The 18,694-nt window shown below is 35.0% G+C and overlaps 1 protein-coding gene across 1 annotated transcript; it reads right to left on the reverse strand.

Moving 5' to 3' along the window:
* Positions 1-4,000: 4,000 nt before the first annotated feature.
* On the reverse strand, positions 4,001-6,367 carry LOC120782472 (BUD13 homolog). Its single transcript, XM_040114765.1, has 2 exons — positions 4,197-6,367; positions 4,001-4,132 (listed from the first exon to the last, which is right to left on the reverse strand). Exon 1 carries the CDS (start codon positions 6,287-6,289, stop codon positions 4,199-4,201), a length of 2,091 nt encoding a protein of 696 aa, XP_039970699.1. The 5' UTR covers positions 6,290-6,367; the 3' UTR covers positions 4,001-4,132; positions 4,197-4,198.
* Between the last annotated feature and the right edge of the window lie 12,327 nt (positions 6,368-18,694).

The raw sequence follows: 18,694 nt of genomic DNA on the forward strand, positions 1-18,694 counted from the left end.
TGGAGAACTTAACCTCCAACTCAACTATCGCAATCTGTTTATCGCTATACAAGCGGCGCCAAAAGTGATCTCAGCCTATAAGATTAAATCGATATTAGTGGAATAGTGTATAGGAAGGCTTAACCGCCTATCAGTTACAACCGTTTACACCTAATCCGGTTGGGTCCCACACCATAAAGAAGCTGCACCGAACGGAAAAGAGAGCGGGTAGATATTGGCAGCAAGTAATAGGTATGCGCCATGCTGCTAATGGGAGGTTACAACCCAGCAAGGTTCAAGGATACGGTAAACCTCTCTCGAGACAAATTCCGTCTCCTTGTCGCACTCTTCACTGGGCACTGCAGGTCCAAGAAACACCTATCCAATATGGACATGGATTGTTGTGTAAAACTACCGGTTTTGCGACAAGGAACCGGAAGCTTGAGAACACCCGATTCTAGATTTCACAGCAATTTGTAAACGCAGGCTCAAGGCCCTTGTTCCCATTTGTGTGGATGGGGATCAAAAAACCTCAATAGCGCCGAGCAGGTTCCTGCAATTCATCAGAGTGATGTGCTTTAGGAAATACATGTGATGGAGGAGATAGGAATAGGGAGAAGAGGTCGTTGGAGACATGCGGAGACACATTGCACGTTGAGCATGTATTTGCTACAGTATACCGAACGAAGTTGCGCAAGGGTCACTCTAAATTCTCGGGTCAACTCGAGCTCATCGTTTACAGTGAATAATGTTTTCACTCCAAATACGCCATGCAGTGAGAGAGGTGTTGATGACTGTGAATGGCGGTCAGTGCGTATCGCAAGTAAGCTGCATACGAAGTTTGGTCGGTGCACTAGTCAATGTTATCGACGTAATCAAGGACCATTCCCACAACAGTCGGGTCTAATAAACCGAAACGGACACGAATTTTTATCCGGCCAAGGACTGTCGACTCGGCAGATTTCTGCCACTATAACAATAATAACAGCAACGTAATCAAGCAAAGACCTCTAATGTTCCCCGTAGCCGGCTTCGCTTCATGCAGGGCTGTTAGGGACAAGAAACTGTTTGGAGAGGAATTCGTTATGTTCCTTGATCGAAAATATGTTAGCCTCGCTGTGCAAATGTTCAACCGGTGTCATCAAAAGGCATCCTGTAGTTGTCCGGAGGTCAATATTTTCATACGTCCGAAGCTTCATCGTCAGCGTTTCACTAGTTCCACTAACGGTCGCTGTCATCTAACGGCAAAAGAAATGGGCTATGTCGACAAGGTCAGACCTTGGAAAAAATGGTGTTAGATGATTACATTTATACAAGTGAGCAATCGGGGTGGTGACGGAGACTTTTAAAAACTGGACCAACCTAGATAGTGGATGTAATGAGAATTGAAATTATTGCCAAATTTCCAAAGGTGTTGAGATATAGGTACATATTTATGTTTCCACGACACGACAGTCGAGTCTTAGTAACCAGAACGGACTCGAATTTTTATCCGACAAAGATTTGTCAACTCCTCGACATTACGTTAGGAATGTTCTCTGCAACAACAACAACAACAATATATATTTCTGTGTGATGTTTATTCTCACAAGTCGAATTAATATAGGGTGATCGTAAAAAAGCAGCGAATTCTTTTCAAACTTTTGTTTTTGGATTACCGGCATCACTTTGTATGAATTCGAATGCACACCATAACTCTTACCATTGTGGAGAAGCATGCTCTGATTAAAATAATAAGCTACAAAAGACAAATACACACCCTAATATGTATGTATGTATGTAGTAAGTATACATATATTGTAAGTACAGATGTTTACGATTGTTGCGGGAAAATCTTAATATATTTGCACTCCTGCTGTTTAAGCGCTTTTCTAGCAACAATGCATCGCCTCCTCATGCATCTCCTCCTACCATCATTGAAATTATTAATACGCATCGTGAAAAGCTGAGGCGAAATTCAAAAATTTTGGCAAATATTTGACGTACATACATACAAACGTACCTAGCACTACACATAAAAACAAGCCCCCTGCGGTTCGCTTTCTGCTAGGAATCTATATTACATAAAATCAATAGTTTAAATTTCAAAATACTTGCGTAGAGTTAGACATACATACATATATACATGTGGAAAACAAGCAAACTCACTTATAACTGGCGCCCAGTTACAGTATCAGTAAGTTCAGACATTCCAACAGTCTACAAAAATTCGTAGACTAGTTTTGACTTTGGGGTACACCGTATGATGTCAAAGAACTTTTAGAGGTGAAATACCGAATTTATGCACAAGCATTTGACGCTGATGTAATACTTAAAATACCAAGCAACAATTGTTGTCATAATGTAACTGTGACGTCAACTGCTCTGTGAGGGCAGCTACAACAAACGTTTACATACAAAAATAAATAACAAAACTACTTTAAAAGCACAACAGCCTGTAGTACTACTATAGTTGATTGAGCAGATGTTGCCTCAGTGTTGGAGCTGTATGTGTGGGCCTGATAAACATTAGAATTTGTACAAATATTGTAAATTTTTTTTTTTTTTGCTCACTACTTATGTTACAGTCACATAAATGTATTTCGGATGTGGCGAGTTGAAGGAACGAATTCATGGTCAGAATGTGAAGAGTGTGAAACAATTAATAAAAAAAACACTGCCAAGGGTGGGAGAAGGTAAAGGGCAACGGTCGCCCTCGCTAATAGCAAGAAGCTCACGCATACATATGTATATGTATAAGTATACCAAAAAAAAACAATTTATAAGACAGTAGTAGATTTATGAGAGAATAAAATAAATTAAACAAACTAAATACATATATGTACATATGTGCATATATGTATGTGATATATAAATTTATATAAAGCATTTAGCAAGTCAGCAGTTGTTAACTAATATAAAATTGAAATGAGTGAGATACATAGACGCGCACATCAACGAACTTTAACAACAAAGTCAAGTTGAAGTCAAGTTCATGGCAAACAGAGGATTTGAAGTCACAAAAGCTAAATATGCACACATAATACTTACCATATTTAAAGGCAATCATCTCAAGCATTATAAACGTATAGAATATTAAAGCACGGATGGTTAAATAAATGATTAAAGACATCAAAAAATCCATCAAAATTTAGAATACCTTTAGGGTGAGAACAATATAAACCCAAAACTTAATAGACATCAGTTTTAATGCAAGCACTATCTTACCAAAATATTATAAAATGACTCAATTGGATATTAAATCATCATTAGAGGCGAACAAAATATGAACTTATTTAAAGCTTTTTGGTTGCATTCTGAAATTTGTGTTAAGTTGGTTGGCCATTCTCTAATAAGAAGGTTCCGTTTTTTGTATCTACATACATACATATATGCTTCCAAGTATGTATCCAAACAACATAGTGCAATAATCAAGTGGAAATATGTACATATATTTAGCTACCTGGAGCAAACAACCACTTTCATAAAGTCCCTCAAATTGTCAACAAACATACCATCACTTCCAGAATTGTTCAAAACAAAGCGTATAAATGTACATACATATGTATATAAATTTCGTTGCTGCCTTATTCCACTTACCAATTGTACAAAGTAATGATTTTAATGAATTGTTTTAAACGATTTCGATATCTCAAGCACAAATGTTTATAGAAATTAAAGCACTATATTTCACGACTATATTTGCAGATATAAAACAAATGGCACGGAATCACAATAAGAACCAACTGTTGTTGTTTTATTGTTTAGCACGTCCATTTTGAACGCTGCTTTATCTCGCTGTTTATTTTGGTTCTTCGGCTTTCAGCGCCAATTCGGAATTATCGATAACAACTACTATCGAACAATGCAGCTGGTAGAGTTGCATGCAATTGTTTAACTAGATGAAAAATTAAATAAAAAAAATAATAATGAAAAAATATGCCAAAACAAACATTTCTTAAAAAATCTTTAAAGGAAATAGAGGATACAACGGAAGTAGATGTATTTGCGCAATAAAATCCATTAAATAATTAATTTTCCAATATTTTATTTTTATTTTTTTGCACTTAAGAAATATACATACTTATGTAAGTTTAAAACAGCAATATGAAATGTCCATTTTACTGAATCTGGGACCTTGATTCCACAATTATATTGCCTCGCAAACGTCACACTAAAATTAAAAAAACATTAATTTTTGTTAAGTAATCAAATTTCACGATTTACGTTATGCTCACCTTCACATATCCTCCACACTGTACAGATATGCTTCTACCTGGAGCGCACGTTTCTCATTTTGGACATCAAACCACTTCTTTTCAAAACCATTTGACCTGTCAACGCCATCCCATCTATAACCGGGACGTATACCGAAACGATTTTCTGGATAGGAACCTTCGTATTTGGGTATTTCGGCCAAAGATCCCTCCTCCTTTTGACGCTCCTTTTTCTTTTTTCGCATATACTCTAACATTGGATCTTCAGCGCGCTCTTGGTCACGTAGAAAATTATCCAAATCTTTGTCGTTTTCATAGCGCGCCAAGGGTTTACTACCTTCGTAGTTCTCAGCTTCAGTCCGTTGTCGATGCTCTTCAACTTGCTTCAAACCTTTGCCCCAACGATCATATTTCTCTTTTTTCTTGCGCTCATGTTCTTCTTTTCGTTTCCGCACCTCAGGATCTTCTGCTTCAGCGTCACGTGCACGTTGACCTTTTCGTCCCGTGCTACGCACCCTCACCTCAGCATCCCGTCCAGACACTTCTTTAGACATTTCATTGTACATGCGTTCCTCTCTACGGCGACGTTCTTCCGTTTCATGTGTTAGTGCTTTTGCATCTTGCAGACCAGCTTTCTTACCATCGAGTGTTTTAGTTGCTTTTGGTTTATGTGTTGGTGGTGGAGATTCGCTGTCTCTTTGTTCCATCTTAGACCACCGACTATGTTTTTGTGGTGGCGATGATGAGCGCTCTTTTTTCACAGCAGCTTGACGTGCTCTTGATGGTGATTGTTTTGGCGAAACTTTCTCACGTTTTATGAGAACTGGTGAAAAGCTATTTTGGCGCTTACCATAGTAACGCCTTGGAGGCGATTGATCACTTGAATTTCTTCCATTTCTCCTTGTTGGTGAAATACTTCGCTTTCTACTTTTTTGTAAATCCTTTCGCCTTGGTGGGGACTGATCAGACGATGAATTCCGCTTATTACGACGTTGTGGACTCAGATCAACGCTGCTACTTTTACTTTTTCGACTTTTTGTCAGCTTTTGGCTTTCTTTTCTAGGTGGGCTTTGGTCAGATTTAGAAGATCTATCCACATGCTTTCGATTAAATCGATTTATTTCTCTATAAGGTGAACCATTATTTCCTTTGGACGAGACTTTTTGTGGTGATCGACTTCTCGTTGAATTCGGACGAGAATTGTGTCTCTTATGGCTTTGGTTTGAATGTTGACGTCCATTATATGTTTCTTTAATTTGATTATCTCTTTTCGGCGGACTTTTATCAGGAGTACCTTTACGTCTTCTCAGAGGACTACAATCAGGAGTGTACTTACATCTTCTTGGAGGACTTTTATCAGGAGTTCCTTTACGTCTTCTTGAAGGACTTTTATCAGGAGTTCCTTTACGTCGTCTTTGAGGACTTTGATCATCATTTTGATTGCTCCTTGTAGGTGGACTATTGTCAGGTGTGCGTTGATTTCTACTTCTGTGCGTATGTTTCGATATGTATTCAATTTTTCTTGGTGGGCTTTGATTAGATGAATATCTTTCGCCTTTAGCTATTTGACGATGTAGTGAATGTCGATTTTGTCTAAATTCACTTTCTTCCGGCGATGTATTATTTCTTCTTTGCTTACGCGACGCCTTATCATTATCTTTCCGCCTTGGAGGTGAGTTGTCCGGTGTACTTTGATGCAAGTCTATATGTTTATCACGACGTGGCGGTGAAAATTCGTCCTTTATTTTACGTTTTATTTGTTTAGGACCCCACAAATCCTCTTTTGGCTTACTATTAGCATTGCTTGCATTTTCCTCAATAGGTTCATCCTTCACAACAATGCTGCGCCATTTGGGTGCATTTGCAGCACTGCTAACTTCTTCTATATATTCACCAACAATTTGTGGCGCATCTTCACCACCTAGAATAAGTTCCTCATCGAATTCCTCCTGCGTTTGATTATAAGCGACATCGTCATCAATGATTTTCACTTTAGCGGCGCCAAACTCTTTCTTATGCTTCTTGTCCTTCTTTTTCTTTTTCACTTTATCGCCGGATAAATATTTCTTTAAATATTCTTTTTGGTCAATCTTGGTAGCCGCATGTGAAGACATATTTTGTTGTATATAAGAATAATAATTTATTTTATTAATAAATAAAAAGTTTTGAAACAACAAACAGCTGCTTGGCTGATTTTTATCCGCTTGATAGCTATTCACAATAGACGCGCACATGTGAATGTTTTTAACTGTTTTACTACCAGCGACCTCTGCTGTTAATATAAGCGTATTATGGTTTGAAACTTTGATAATTTATTTGACAAACAATTTTTAAAAATCCGAATTTTACGTATATTTGGGTTTGATTTGTTGAGAAAACCGTTTCTGATTGTTTTTAACACACGATTTTTTTGTATGCTGTGCTTATTGTTTAATTAAAATCGTTTTATCTTAATTAATATTACTAAGACCGGATAACTTCATAGCACTGTTCGATTATCGGTTTTCAGCACATCAGCCGGTACTTAAACGTCAAAGCGAAAATATTAAAAAAAATGCCGTGATTGCAAGGAAATTGTCTAATTTGAATGATTTGAATTATGTGCAAATTTTTCTTTAAAGAATTATATAGTTTAAAATGAATTAACTCTGTTTCCAAGAAGTATGTGTTCGTGTTAAGTGAAATGGTGTAATTTCATTTTGTTTAACGAATGCGGATATTAATTTCAAAACAATTATGCCTAGAGATATTGGTACGTACATTTGATTTTAACTAACCTCAAAATTCTATTAATAAAGTATTTAACTTTTTTAATTGAGTAGCAGTTATTGATATATAGGTTATGATATTAAATTACCTATTGCTAATTCTACCTTCAGCGCCAAGAAGCTGTAAAGTTGTTGCGCTTATGAGTTTACTTTCTTATGTTCTCATTTGCGTCCGGCGCTCATAAAGTGAATAGCTCATTAGAAACTATTGCATCAATTAGCGACAAATCAATTTATGTAAATTTAAATTGTCTATTTTTTGTTTGTTCACAATGTTCTGTAATATTGTTCTTACGTTTGCCTTTGTTGTAATTTATCTGTTATGGAAAAATATACATATTCATACATATGTACTTAAGAAGGTGCATATATGCGTTTGTACATATACATATGTACATATGTATTTATCTAGTTTGGAATGTGGGCGCGCATTCATTTACATAATACAGAAACTAGCTGCCCATGCAAATTAGAAAATTGTATATGGAAGAAATTTAAAAGGAAGGCCTCATAACAATAGGTGGATGCAGTGCTCCTATTTTGTTAAGAATTGTTATATAATTTTAAAAGCATGCACTTGCATCTCCATGTACAAACGTGTGATAAATTGTATTGTTTCTTTTTTAATATTTGAAAACAAGAAAAATCAAAGCTATAATTCTCTCCACAAATACAAAATAAAAAAGTTTTCCATTCAAGGACTGGATTTTTGTCGCTCAATTTATATCGCAGCTACAGTAGTGGTCTGTACAATTTTTTCGCAGATTGCATCGTTGCATTGGACAATAATCCATGTCTAATTTTGTGAAGACATCAGACACAGCAAATAAAAAAATGTTCCATACAATAACTGGATTTTGATGATGATTCCACATCGCAATTCCAACAAATGAGCAAATTCTTTGGTATAAAAGGCCGTGTGCCACATTTTAGTTTGATATCTCAAAAACTAAGTGCCCAGTTCGCCTTTACTTTACTTACACTACTGTTGCCTCTTGGACGTCATATTATTGGTTGTGCAATCCTTACAAGAGCATATTAGTATCTGTGCACATATGCGTTATGTCTTAAGCATATTGTATTTCATTTGGAATTATTCGAAATATAGCTGAAATGCCAAACACGTGGCCCACGAAAAAAGAATTTCATCTTACATACATACATACATACTTATGTACAAACAAAGTGCACCCAATTGCCTCGAAATATTTGAAAGGCGCCAACATCTTAGTTTTTGTTTTAAAAGCAATTGAGACAAAGGCGATAAAAATTTGAAAACAATCAGCATCCTAAAGTAAAGTAAAATATATATAATATGTATTTTTATTTATGTAGTTATTTATGTGCGTAAATAGACGCTATATTTAAATAGCAAGTGTTTGGTCTCGGTGCTTATTTGTTTTCATATCTGCGCTTTTATAGCCCACAGCAGCAGTTTCGCCAGTGTTATTGTGTACATAAAAGCGTCCAAAAATAAATGTTTGACGAAATGTGCAAAGGATTATACCTAAATGCCTTGACAAGTGTAGCTACATATTTGAGTGCGCGCCAACCAATATCTTTGTTGAATTATTTAAACCACTCAAGTGACCACATTAAATGTCTTTCGATTATCTTCCATCTTTACAAGCGACAATTCGACCTAACCGATACATTTCATATGGAATGTAAATTAATATATAAATATTTACTGAGCTGCAGTTGCGGGGAAAATAAAAGCAGCATCTCCTATATTATAAGTATAAAAGGTTTTAGAAAGAAGAAAAATAACTTTATTTTGAAAATAAGTTAGGTTATGTGGGTAGTTAAACGCCAGATTATTACTCTCTAGTGATACAAAATGAAGCTCAAAACAACTTGTTAAGGCTTTTGGAAAATTTTAGAAACTTTTATTTATGATAATAGGCTTCAGGACATGCCACATTTTCAAACAAATTAATATAATTTTTAAATACATATATGTTAAGTTAAAGTAATATGGCCGTTAGTTGTACAAAATAAAGCTAGAAAAAAATTTTAAAACAATTTTGTAATATTTTAAAATTTTTAATCATAATAAGAGGCTCCAGGAAATGTCACATGTGTGTAAATGTGAAATAAATATTCGATAAAAAGTTAGGTTATGTTAGGTTAATGCAATATGGACTCTAGCAATACAAAATGAATCTGTGAAGAGTTTTGAAAATTTTTCAAAACAGTTATTTTTAAGTAAAATATAATGACGTTTATATCATATACATTTGTTTAACACATCACTGTAGCCAAGTACTTATATAGCAATACTTTCGTTTTTATACTTATTGTCCGGCAATGCTGTATTTTGACCGCAGATGTGCATAAACCGTTAGTCGCGTAAGTAAAAGTGACAATACCGAAAAATTATTGGAATTTGGCAAAGAGAGGGTTGAACTTTCTCTTTAATATCCGTAGACGTGTATCTATTAAATAAATGCCATTACAACTACCCGTCTGTCACACTCCTCCAAAACTGCGAAAGCTATGCAACCCCATTGTGTCCAACACAATACTTCCTCATGATAATCAGCTGCACAAAAGAACTAAATTGTTTAAGGAACTTTTTTTTGCCTTCACTTGATTTTGTCATCGATAAGAACCGAAGTGTCAAACACACACATATATGCATATAGCGGACCATGTCTGGTGTAACGCAGCATCGCATCCGACACGTTCATTACTTCATTACTGTTCGCGTCATTATCGCTGCTCAATTACATACATATAGAGCTAAAGTCAAGCATAAAAGTATACGTACTCTTATTTTTTGAGATTAAGTTTTAACCGATTTTTTCAATAATTGTTTTATGCCACTAACTCTTCATTTTAAATCTTCCTAACCTTAAATGTGAGTGTACAGAATTCTTTTTTAGCTATATCTTCAGTCTTACATACTTTTCGTTCCACTTTCTCCTTATATTCCTAGTACTTAGGGCTTTCTTCGTTTGAGGTTTGAATCTGTGATATCCCTTTAGTAGTCAAGCAGCCTTACTTTCCCTCATTTCCTAAAAGTATTGCCAAATCCAGTAAATCCAACGTAAAATCAAGGTCATTTGTCTTTCCAATTCAAAAAAGTCGGGAAGGAACTTTCACAAAGCTCATAAAAGCTGTATGAATCATATGATACTGGATTCGAGTTCAGTTTTGTTTCCAAAGCAGCACTAAAATCTCGAAACCACTCGTTGGGATCACACTATTGTAGCATATGGCCGATCAAAATCATAAAGTGTTTTTTTAGACATATTGTATGTGTGTAAACCCAAAAAGAGATGACCACCAATTCCGATTTGTACTTAAACACTTTGTGAAGCGATGAAGCGCACATTTTTTCATTGGGTACGTTAAAAAACCACTGATATCATTTGGTGTGATGGCAAACTACAAATCATTGTTGAGACGCTATTACATCTCAACTGTATGGTGTGCTCTATAGAGAGAGGAAATTATTGGTCCGTATTTTTCCAAATGAAGTCGCCCATAATGTTGCAGTCAATGGGAAATTCCCACAACAGCCGGTTCAATGCACTGGAATTGACCCGGATTTTATCCGGCCAAGCGCTGTTATTTCCGCTTAGATCGGTAAGTCTCGAGAGTCATTGGAGACCACTAAACCATAATTAATGACATTTTTGTGCCTCAATTGGAGGATTTTAATGTCGACGACCTTTGGTTCCAATAAGACGGCCCAACATGTCATTCAGCCATCAAAAGATTATTAAAAAAAAACTTCAGCTGAGCGCTTTATCTCACGTCTTGGGTCTGTGATATAGTTGGAGGCTATCGTCCAATTAAACACCGCTGGACTACTTTTTGGTGGGGTTATGTAAAGTCGCTTGTCTCGCGAAATTGCCTTCTCGACTGGAATTTATTCGAGCCAGCCAAGGCGGTCACTTGCTTGAAATAGTTTTTAAAATATAAAATCTTAGTATTTAATTATATGCATTTAGTTTTTTTTTTTGAAAACAACTTGTCTAAAAAAACACCCTTTATCTTTTTATACCGTTAAAATTACACCTTTGAAGGATATTATAGCTTCGGTGCAGCTAAAGTTAACGTTTTTGTTTTTAATTTTTTAAATTTTTTTATTTTTCTTTTTTTGAAATTTTTTAATTTGTTTAAAGTATTTTTTTTAATTTTTTAGATATTTTAAATATTTTTTTTAACTTACTTTATTATTATTGTTTTTATTTATTTTTATCTGTGCAGCCAAAGTTAACGTTTTTTTTATTGTTTTTGCTTTCTGTTTAATTTTTTTTATTCTTGATTATTTATTTTTTTCTATATTTTTTTATTTTTTAATTTTTTTTTTATTATTATTTTATTTTTTTATATTTTTTTTTAATTTTTTATTTTTTTAATTTTTTTTTTTTTTATTTTATATTTTATCGTTTTCCATATTTTATTTTTTGTTTTAATTTTTTAATGTTATATATTTTTTTAATATTTGTTTTTAATATTTAGAATATTACATTTTACATTACATGGATATTTTATTTATATTATTCATTTTTATTTAAGTTAACCGTTTTTATTATTATTTTTCTTTTTTTAATCTTTCTTTTATTTTTAATTTTTCTTTTTACAATTTAATTTATTTTCATTTTGATTTTTTTTTTTTTAATATTTATTTGAATATTTATTTTTAATTTTATTTTTTTAACTTTTCTTTTATTTTTTTTTTTATTTTTTATTATTATTTTATTAATTTATTATTTTATTATTTTTTTTTAATTTTAAATTTTTTTCTTAAATATTTTTTCTTATATAAAATATTGTGTGTTTTTTCCATGAGCTAAACGCGTTGAGAAGTTAATACAAGCATTTGCCATTAGCCATCCTGCAACGCCATAATATCAACTGTGCCACCACTTTTGAGCGCCACTGTTTTGCAAAATGGGTGTCATAGGGATCGGAGAGCCTGTGCGAGATAATCGCATAGGCAAATAGAAAAGCAATCAGCAAAAATAACAAAACACAAGCGCGTTTCATCAGCCATTGTATGACCAATAATACATGGATATGTGTGTGTGTGTTATTATAAAAATGCGTATTCACACAACAAACAAACACCGAACATTTCGTCGGCGGAGGAGCGACCCATCGCTGCCTTCGCATAAGTCCATTGTGCTAACTAAATTAAAATTTAACTATATTTGAGCATTTCTTTCTAACTGACAATTACACAAACACACACGCGCGCGACTTCCTTTATGTACACTGCAAATCGTTGTGCGCATGTGTGTGTGTTTATGGGTTGTGACATAGCATAAAAGCGTACAATCGAAGAAAAAATCACGTTCGCATAAATAACCAACATAAACGCATTGATTGCTTGACGTGGGACAACAATTTTATAGTAAAATTCAAGCTCACCAACTCAAGCGCATTTATGTGTGTGTGTATGCGTGTATATGCATTGTGTGTTGACAGGCCGCTGTGTCGTCGGTAGACAGCATCAAACCCATCAATATGTGGAGAGTGGTTCGTGTGTGAAAAAAATAACTCACAGATTTATCCCCCCTACAGTTTGTTGTTGCTATTGTTGTGGGCAATCAATATTATGTATTTGTTGTTATTACTTGAATTTAAATTATTTTGTTTCGTGCAACCATTTGTTGATATGGTGATGATTTAAAGCCGAGCGGTTGTAGTTGCTGCCGATACTCACACTCGCGCTCACATACACATACATACATACATACATATGTACATACAAACAAACAGTGAAGTATACATGCCGACAAATGCATATTGTGTTGCACTGTGCTTTGTGGTGTCCATTACACAGTACAAGTTCGGCCCAGTAGTAGGCCAAAAATAAGCGCAACAACAGCAACAACAAACATGCATCCGAGTATATGAAGCAAACCAACAGAGCAATTAAAATCAAAATTATAAAGTGGTTGTTGTTGTGTTGAGTGGCAAAAGGGCGCATAGTCGACGAACCGGACAATTGATATGTGTCAAAGGCGAATAGTGTTGCCACCCCCAATGCGGCCATGGGCACAAACATATACACAGCATTTTACTTTATTTTTTTTTAATTTTTCCTGTGTAGCGGCATTTGCGGGGTGAGAGGAAATCTGAGTGATTTTATCTCACATGTATACATTCATACACACATCCATACACTCATACATACTTATGTATGTACATGTATTTACCGTTTATTGCTTTATTTGCCGTGTCGGTACTTGAAATTGAGATCTTAAGTGCTGAAATTAAGATTAAATGGAACAACAACAAACATATTAATACACACACACACATACACTGCGATGTTAAAGTAACCTAATCAAATCGTAAGCCGATTCTGCGAAACGCGAATTAATGAAAGCGCACACATACAGAGGCATGCGCACAATAATTATATCTCTCTGTGTATGTGTTTGTTTGAATAGTGAAATTAATGCAACAATTGAGGTTATAATTTGGCGCACAATGTGTGTATAGTGTTTTGGTGAACCCTATCGTGGGACATAATTATATTCATATTCTTGTCGCAAGCCAAAACCATTTTTGGGTTGTCAAAAGTTTGGTTATGTCCAATGGAAACTACAAAATAATTAAAAATTTTCTTAAAGCTGGGGTTTATGTTAATGTAAGCATGCTAGTGGAGTCAATTATGGAACTTATTTGTAAAGCACCGTTATGTGAGTTTTCGAAATACTTATATTGACTGAAAACGGTTTCCGCGGAGCGTTAGTTAAGGTTTGCTGAATAGCCAGAAGTCAGACCGAGCTAAATCAGGCGAGTACGAATCGAATAATCGAAGAAAACTGTCAACATAATCTTGATTTTTGAATTGCTTCGGCCGATTGATCATCTGTTTCCGGGTCGTAAGCATAGATCCAAGACTCATCGCCAGGTAATCGGAAAACTTTGTTTCACAGACTTTAACACAATGCTGTTTTTCGAAAAAGTTTTTTTGACTGATTCTTCTGATATTCCAACGATGCCAGTAAGATCTCTATCTGTTAATTGTTGATAATCAAGCGTTTCCTTTATTTTATTGACGTGTTGATCATCAGTTGATGTTGCTGGCCGTCCCGGACATTGTTCGTCGTCAACGGAGGTTCATTGTAAAACCACCGAAACTAATATTCCCTTATTCTATGTCCTCTTTGAACCATCCCGGATTCTGTGAAGTTCGTAAATAAAAAAGTTTTATCTGTGCAACATCCGAAACATCGTCAAGAAACCCTCCTTTAATAGTTTCTAATATTTGTCTGCAAAAAGCTTAGCATTCGCATTTTATAGTCTCCTCTTGTTTTACCTGCTAATAGTTTAAACAAATTCTGTTAGTCGTTATATAGTGTTACCAGTCTGCTGGCAAGTCTTCTAATTAGACAGTAACCTCTTAGCACTCCTATTAGATTCTTATGACATTCCTCTTGAACTTAATTGTTGGCATATGCGGTCCATATTCCATTCATGCCACGTTTACCTGCTTGTTTGACAAGTCGGAGATTTGATTCCACCGAGACGTGGCTATATTTAAAGATGTTTGTCCATTAAATATCTACAAGGAACCAATATCACAAAAATTCCCTCTTTTCCGGAGTCTATTCTACGGTAGTGCCTACTCTGGCTGGTTCAACTGTTCCATAGTTGCTAGGAATATCACTATGTCTTGTTACCCTTGTAGGTTTATAGTGAAATATGATGTTAATCCACCAAGGGATCAAGGCATTATTTCACTATCTTTAACGAAATCCTAAGAGACTTTTGTGATTTGTCATTTGATTTGGATCTGTATTTATTAATATATTCCTTGTAGTGAGCACACTCCTTGGTTTTCCTTAATTGCTGTGATCTCCGTTTGGTACACTTTGCTGTGGTCTGGCGGACGGAAGGCGATTCAGGTATCTAATTTTGTTGAAAAAACAAAACCTCCCACTCGATTATCTACTTTGACCATAATCCCATAAATGTTTATCCCTGCGTCTCTGTCCACCTCGCCCCTTTTCCTTTCTCCTCTCGAAGGGAAGGCAATAAAGTTCTCCGAAGGTTTTCCGACATGAGGTTTCCTGCTGTCGAAAGATTTACTTTACCTTTATATCTTTGCAGAAAAGTCTTGTAGCGTTCAGACTGCAAGTGGGGGGAAAGGTTCCAGACTGACTGATCACCAAGTATATCACCAAAAGTTGCTTATAAAGGGTGATCCATTTCGAGGTTATCTACTTGTTTTAAAGAAAGAACACGGAAACTTCAAATTTAATGGGGAATGTTTATTAATATTTTAGACTTTACATATCCCTACAAGCAAAAGTCTAACGGTGTAATATCACACGGTCTTGTCCGGTCCAAAACGTGAAATTATCTGCTCATCGAAATGTCCCTCACTAAATCCATTGATTGATGAGATGTTTGCAAAGTGGCGCCGTTTTGTTGAAACCAAATGTCGCCGAGATCACGAGCTTCAATTTCAGGCATCAAATAATCGGTTATCATGCCGCGATAACGGTCACCATTGACGGCAACGTTCTCACCGGCATCATTTTTGACGAAATATAGACCGATGACTCCACCGACACACAAACCACACCAAAGCGTTGTTTTTTTTCTAAAGGAAATGGTAGCTCTTTAATCTCTTCAGGTTGCTCTTCGTCTAAAATGCGACAATTTTGCTTGTTTGCATACTCATTGAGCCAGAAATGGACCTCATCGCTGAACAAAGTGCTCAAGATGTTTATAGACATCAAATGCGTTTTTGGTATGAAAACGTTTCTCTAAAAACTGCACAGCTGCTTATTTTCTTTTTTCCATATTTTTTATTTTTAGTTGTTTATTATCATATTTTTTGTTTTTGAATATTTTGTTTTAAATTAAAAAATATTTTTTTAATATTTTTTCAATATTTTTTAACTTTTTCTTTTAAAGCTTCGGTGCAGGCAACGTTCACCTGTTTATTTTTAATGGTTTTGTATTTTTTATGTTTTATTTTCGTTTTTTCCACATTTTATTTCTCGTGTTTTTTACTTTTTGTTATAATATATATATTTTTTTTAAATACTTGTTTTTCAATTTTTTAAAATATTTTTTTATTTAATTTTACATTTACATATACATACATACATATGTATATGTGCATATATTTTATTTTATTATTATTTTTATCGTAAGTTAACGTTTTTATTATTATTATTTGTTTTTCTTTTATTTTTAATATCCTTTTTTACAATTTTTTATTTTTATTTTTCGTTTTTTGAATTTTTTTCTTCAATATTTTTTTGATTTGTTTTTTATTTTTTAACTTTTTTTATTAATGTTTTTATTATTATTATTGTTATTATTATTTTTATTGTTATTATTTTTTTAATTTTAAAATTTTTTTCTTCTATAATTTTTTTCTTATATAAAATATCTGAGTTTTTTTCATAAGCCAAACGCATTGATAAGTCAATACAATACAGTCATTCGTTTTTAGTATAAAAACGTTTCTCTAAAAACTGCACAGCTGTTCGAAGCCAACACAGTACTTGCAAATGCCTCTCTACACGGGACAATATTAATAACTGGAACACAGATCGTAGATAACTGGCGTAAAGATTTCAGTATTTTCTTAATTGTTTTCTTTTATTTTTCTTTCCTTTTCCAATTTCGCGCTAAATGTTCCTACTGCCTTTCCGGCATGATTTATGTACCTCAAAACATCAATACATACATACATACATACATATGTATGTATGGACATGCAAATGTTTGGCGTTACCAACCGCACGGATTACCTAAACAGCGTTTCGAATTAGCACGCTCATTCTCTACGGAGTCATTTTTAGTCAAAACAACATTTTTTTCGCATTAATTTTCTCCACTTTTTCATGACATCGTCTTTTGTTGATTATTAAAATCATATCAGAATTTACGAAAATCCATCGCCAAAAACCACCCTTCCCGACAATTGTTGTACTAAACAAATATACAAATATATGAGCAAACATACAGACAGAACAATCGCATGCATATTTGTTGTATATGCGTGTGTGTGTGTGTGTGGTGCGCATATGATTGAGTAACGTGTCGAATTTTGACCTTTTTAGCGTTTGTCTGGGGCGCACAGCACATTCGCAATGCAAGATACTACATAATTAACCGCATAATAAATTCTTTTCGTTCCGATGTGTGACGAATCAACCCTTTACCGGCTGCAATCTGCGCATCAACACACACACACACGCGCACGGAGGCTTGTGTTTGTGTGCGTCCTTGCCAAGAGCAAATATTAAACGTGCGAATGCAAAAACAAGCAACAGTGGAACTCAAAACATCTTGTAGACCAATAAATTCACGCTCGCCTTCTCCATATGTGTGTGTGTGTGTGTGTGTACACGTGTATTTATGTATTGGTACATGTGTATTAATATTTTTTAGAGCGTGTAATCATTTCTTCCTCATCTCATTTCGAGTTTCAGGTATTTTTATGTTTTCTTTGCATTTCGCTCCTTTGGGGTTGTTGTTGTCTTATTGTAATATGCAGCTTATCCGCCGTTAGAAGGACTCAATATGTTAAGGACATTATTATGGTTATTTTTCTTTATTTTTTCCCCCGCGGTGTAGCGTACGTGTGTGTGTGTGTGTTGAGGTGCGCACGAATTTCAATTAATATTTTCTTTTATTTCTTTTATTTTAGAGCGACGTTCGTTCATCTTTGCTATGAAATTGAAAACCTCGATCATTCACTTTCACTTGAGGAAATTGCGAACATTGTTGTTACTTTATATACCCTAAACAGGGGTTATTAAGTTAGTCACGGCGTTTGTAATACCCAAAAGCAAACGTTAGAGACGCTATGAAATCTATACATACATACGTTGATGATGATAGACGGGAGCAAGTCTCTTGGTTTTTGAGATATCGATTTGAAATTTTGCACACATTCTTTGCTATCCAAGAAGCTGCTCATTTATTTAAATCGTCGAAATAGGATCACTAGAGTAAAAAGCTGTCTCAAAATCCTTGTATGGAAAGCTTTCTTATTAGTCTTGATATCTTCACGAAGTTTGGAATGTATTAGTGCCCTATTTAACGGTATAATCACCGAACAAATTGTGCAGATCGAACCAAAGATTGCTGATAATTTCTTGATAAACCCCCCAGTTTGCTTCACTCTCTAACATGACGCTGACTAAATTGTCCGCGTTTATTGGGCCAAACGGGTCTTCTACGGCAGTGCGTTCTCGTTGCCAACCCACACATTCAAAGAAAGTGTGTTCAGCGTTGTCTTCTGTCGCGTCGTTGTATAGATATGACGGCTCTTCGATTTTTTCCATTCTGTGGAGGTACTTTTTGAAATATCCTTGATCGGATAAGAGCTGGGTTGTGTAAAAACCGATTTCTCCGAAGGTTATTAGCCTGGCCGTCCATCTGCCGCGACTTTCATTCCGCCATCTTTGTTGCAAAGTTTGTTATTGTATCTTTTCTTATTTGTTGTATTGCGTTCTTGTTATTGCCGTATGATTTCTTTAGCTTCTACAGCTTTTTCCTTTAGAAGGTCAATTCGGGCATTACTGCTTATAATATTGCATCGCCTGATACTGTTCGGGAGGCTATGTTGGCCATTAATCGGCTCAGTTGAGAGGTAATCTTCGCTACCTTTCCTGCAGCGTGCTGGATTTGTACCTAAAAGGTTAGTCTGGGGTCCAGTCTTACACCTAGGTAGTTTACTGCTTTTTGTGTCCTAAGAGTATCCGAAATGGTTTGCATGCTTATCTCGAGGGGTATGTGCTGGTTTGT

This window comes from Bactrocera tryoni, chromosome 1, assembly GCF_016617805.1.
Source record: "Bactrocera tryoni isolate S06 chromosome 1, CSIRO_BtryS06_freeze2, whole genome shotgun sequence".
In the NCBI taxonomy this organism is placed as follows: Eukaryota; Metazoa; Arthropoda; class Insecta; order Diptera; family Tephritidae; genus Bactrocera; species Bactrocera tryoni.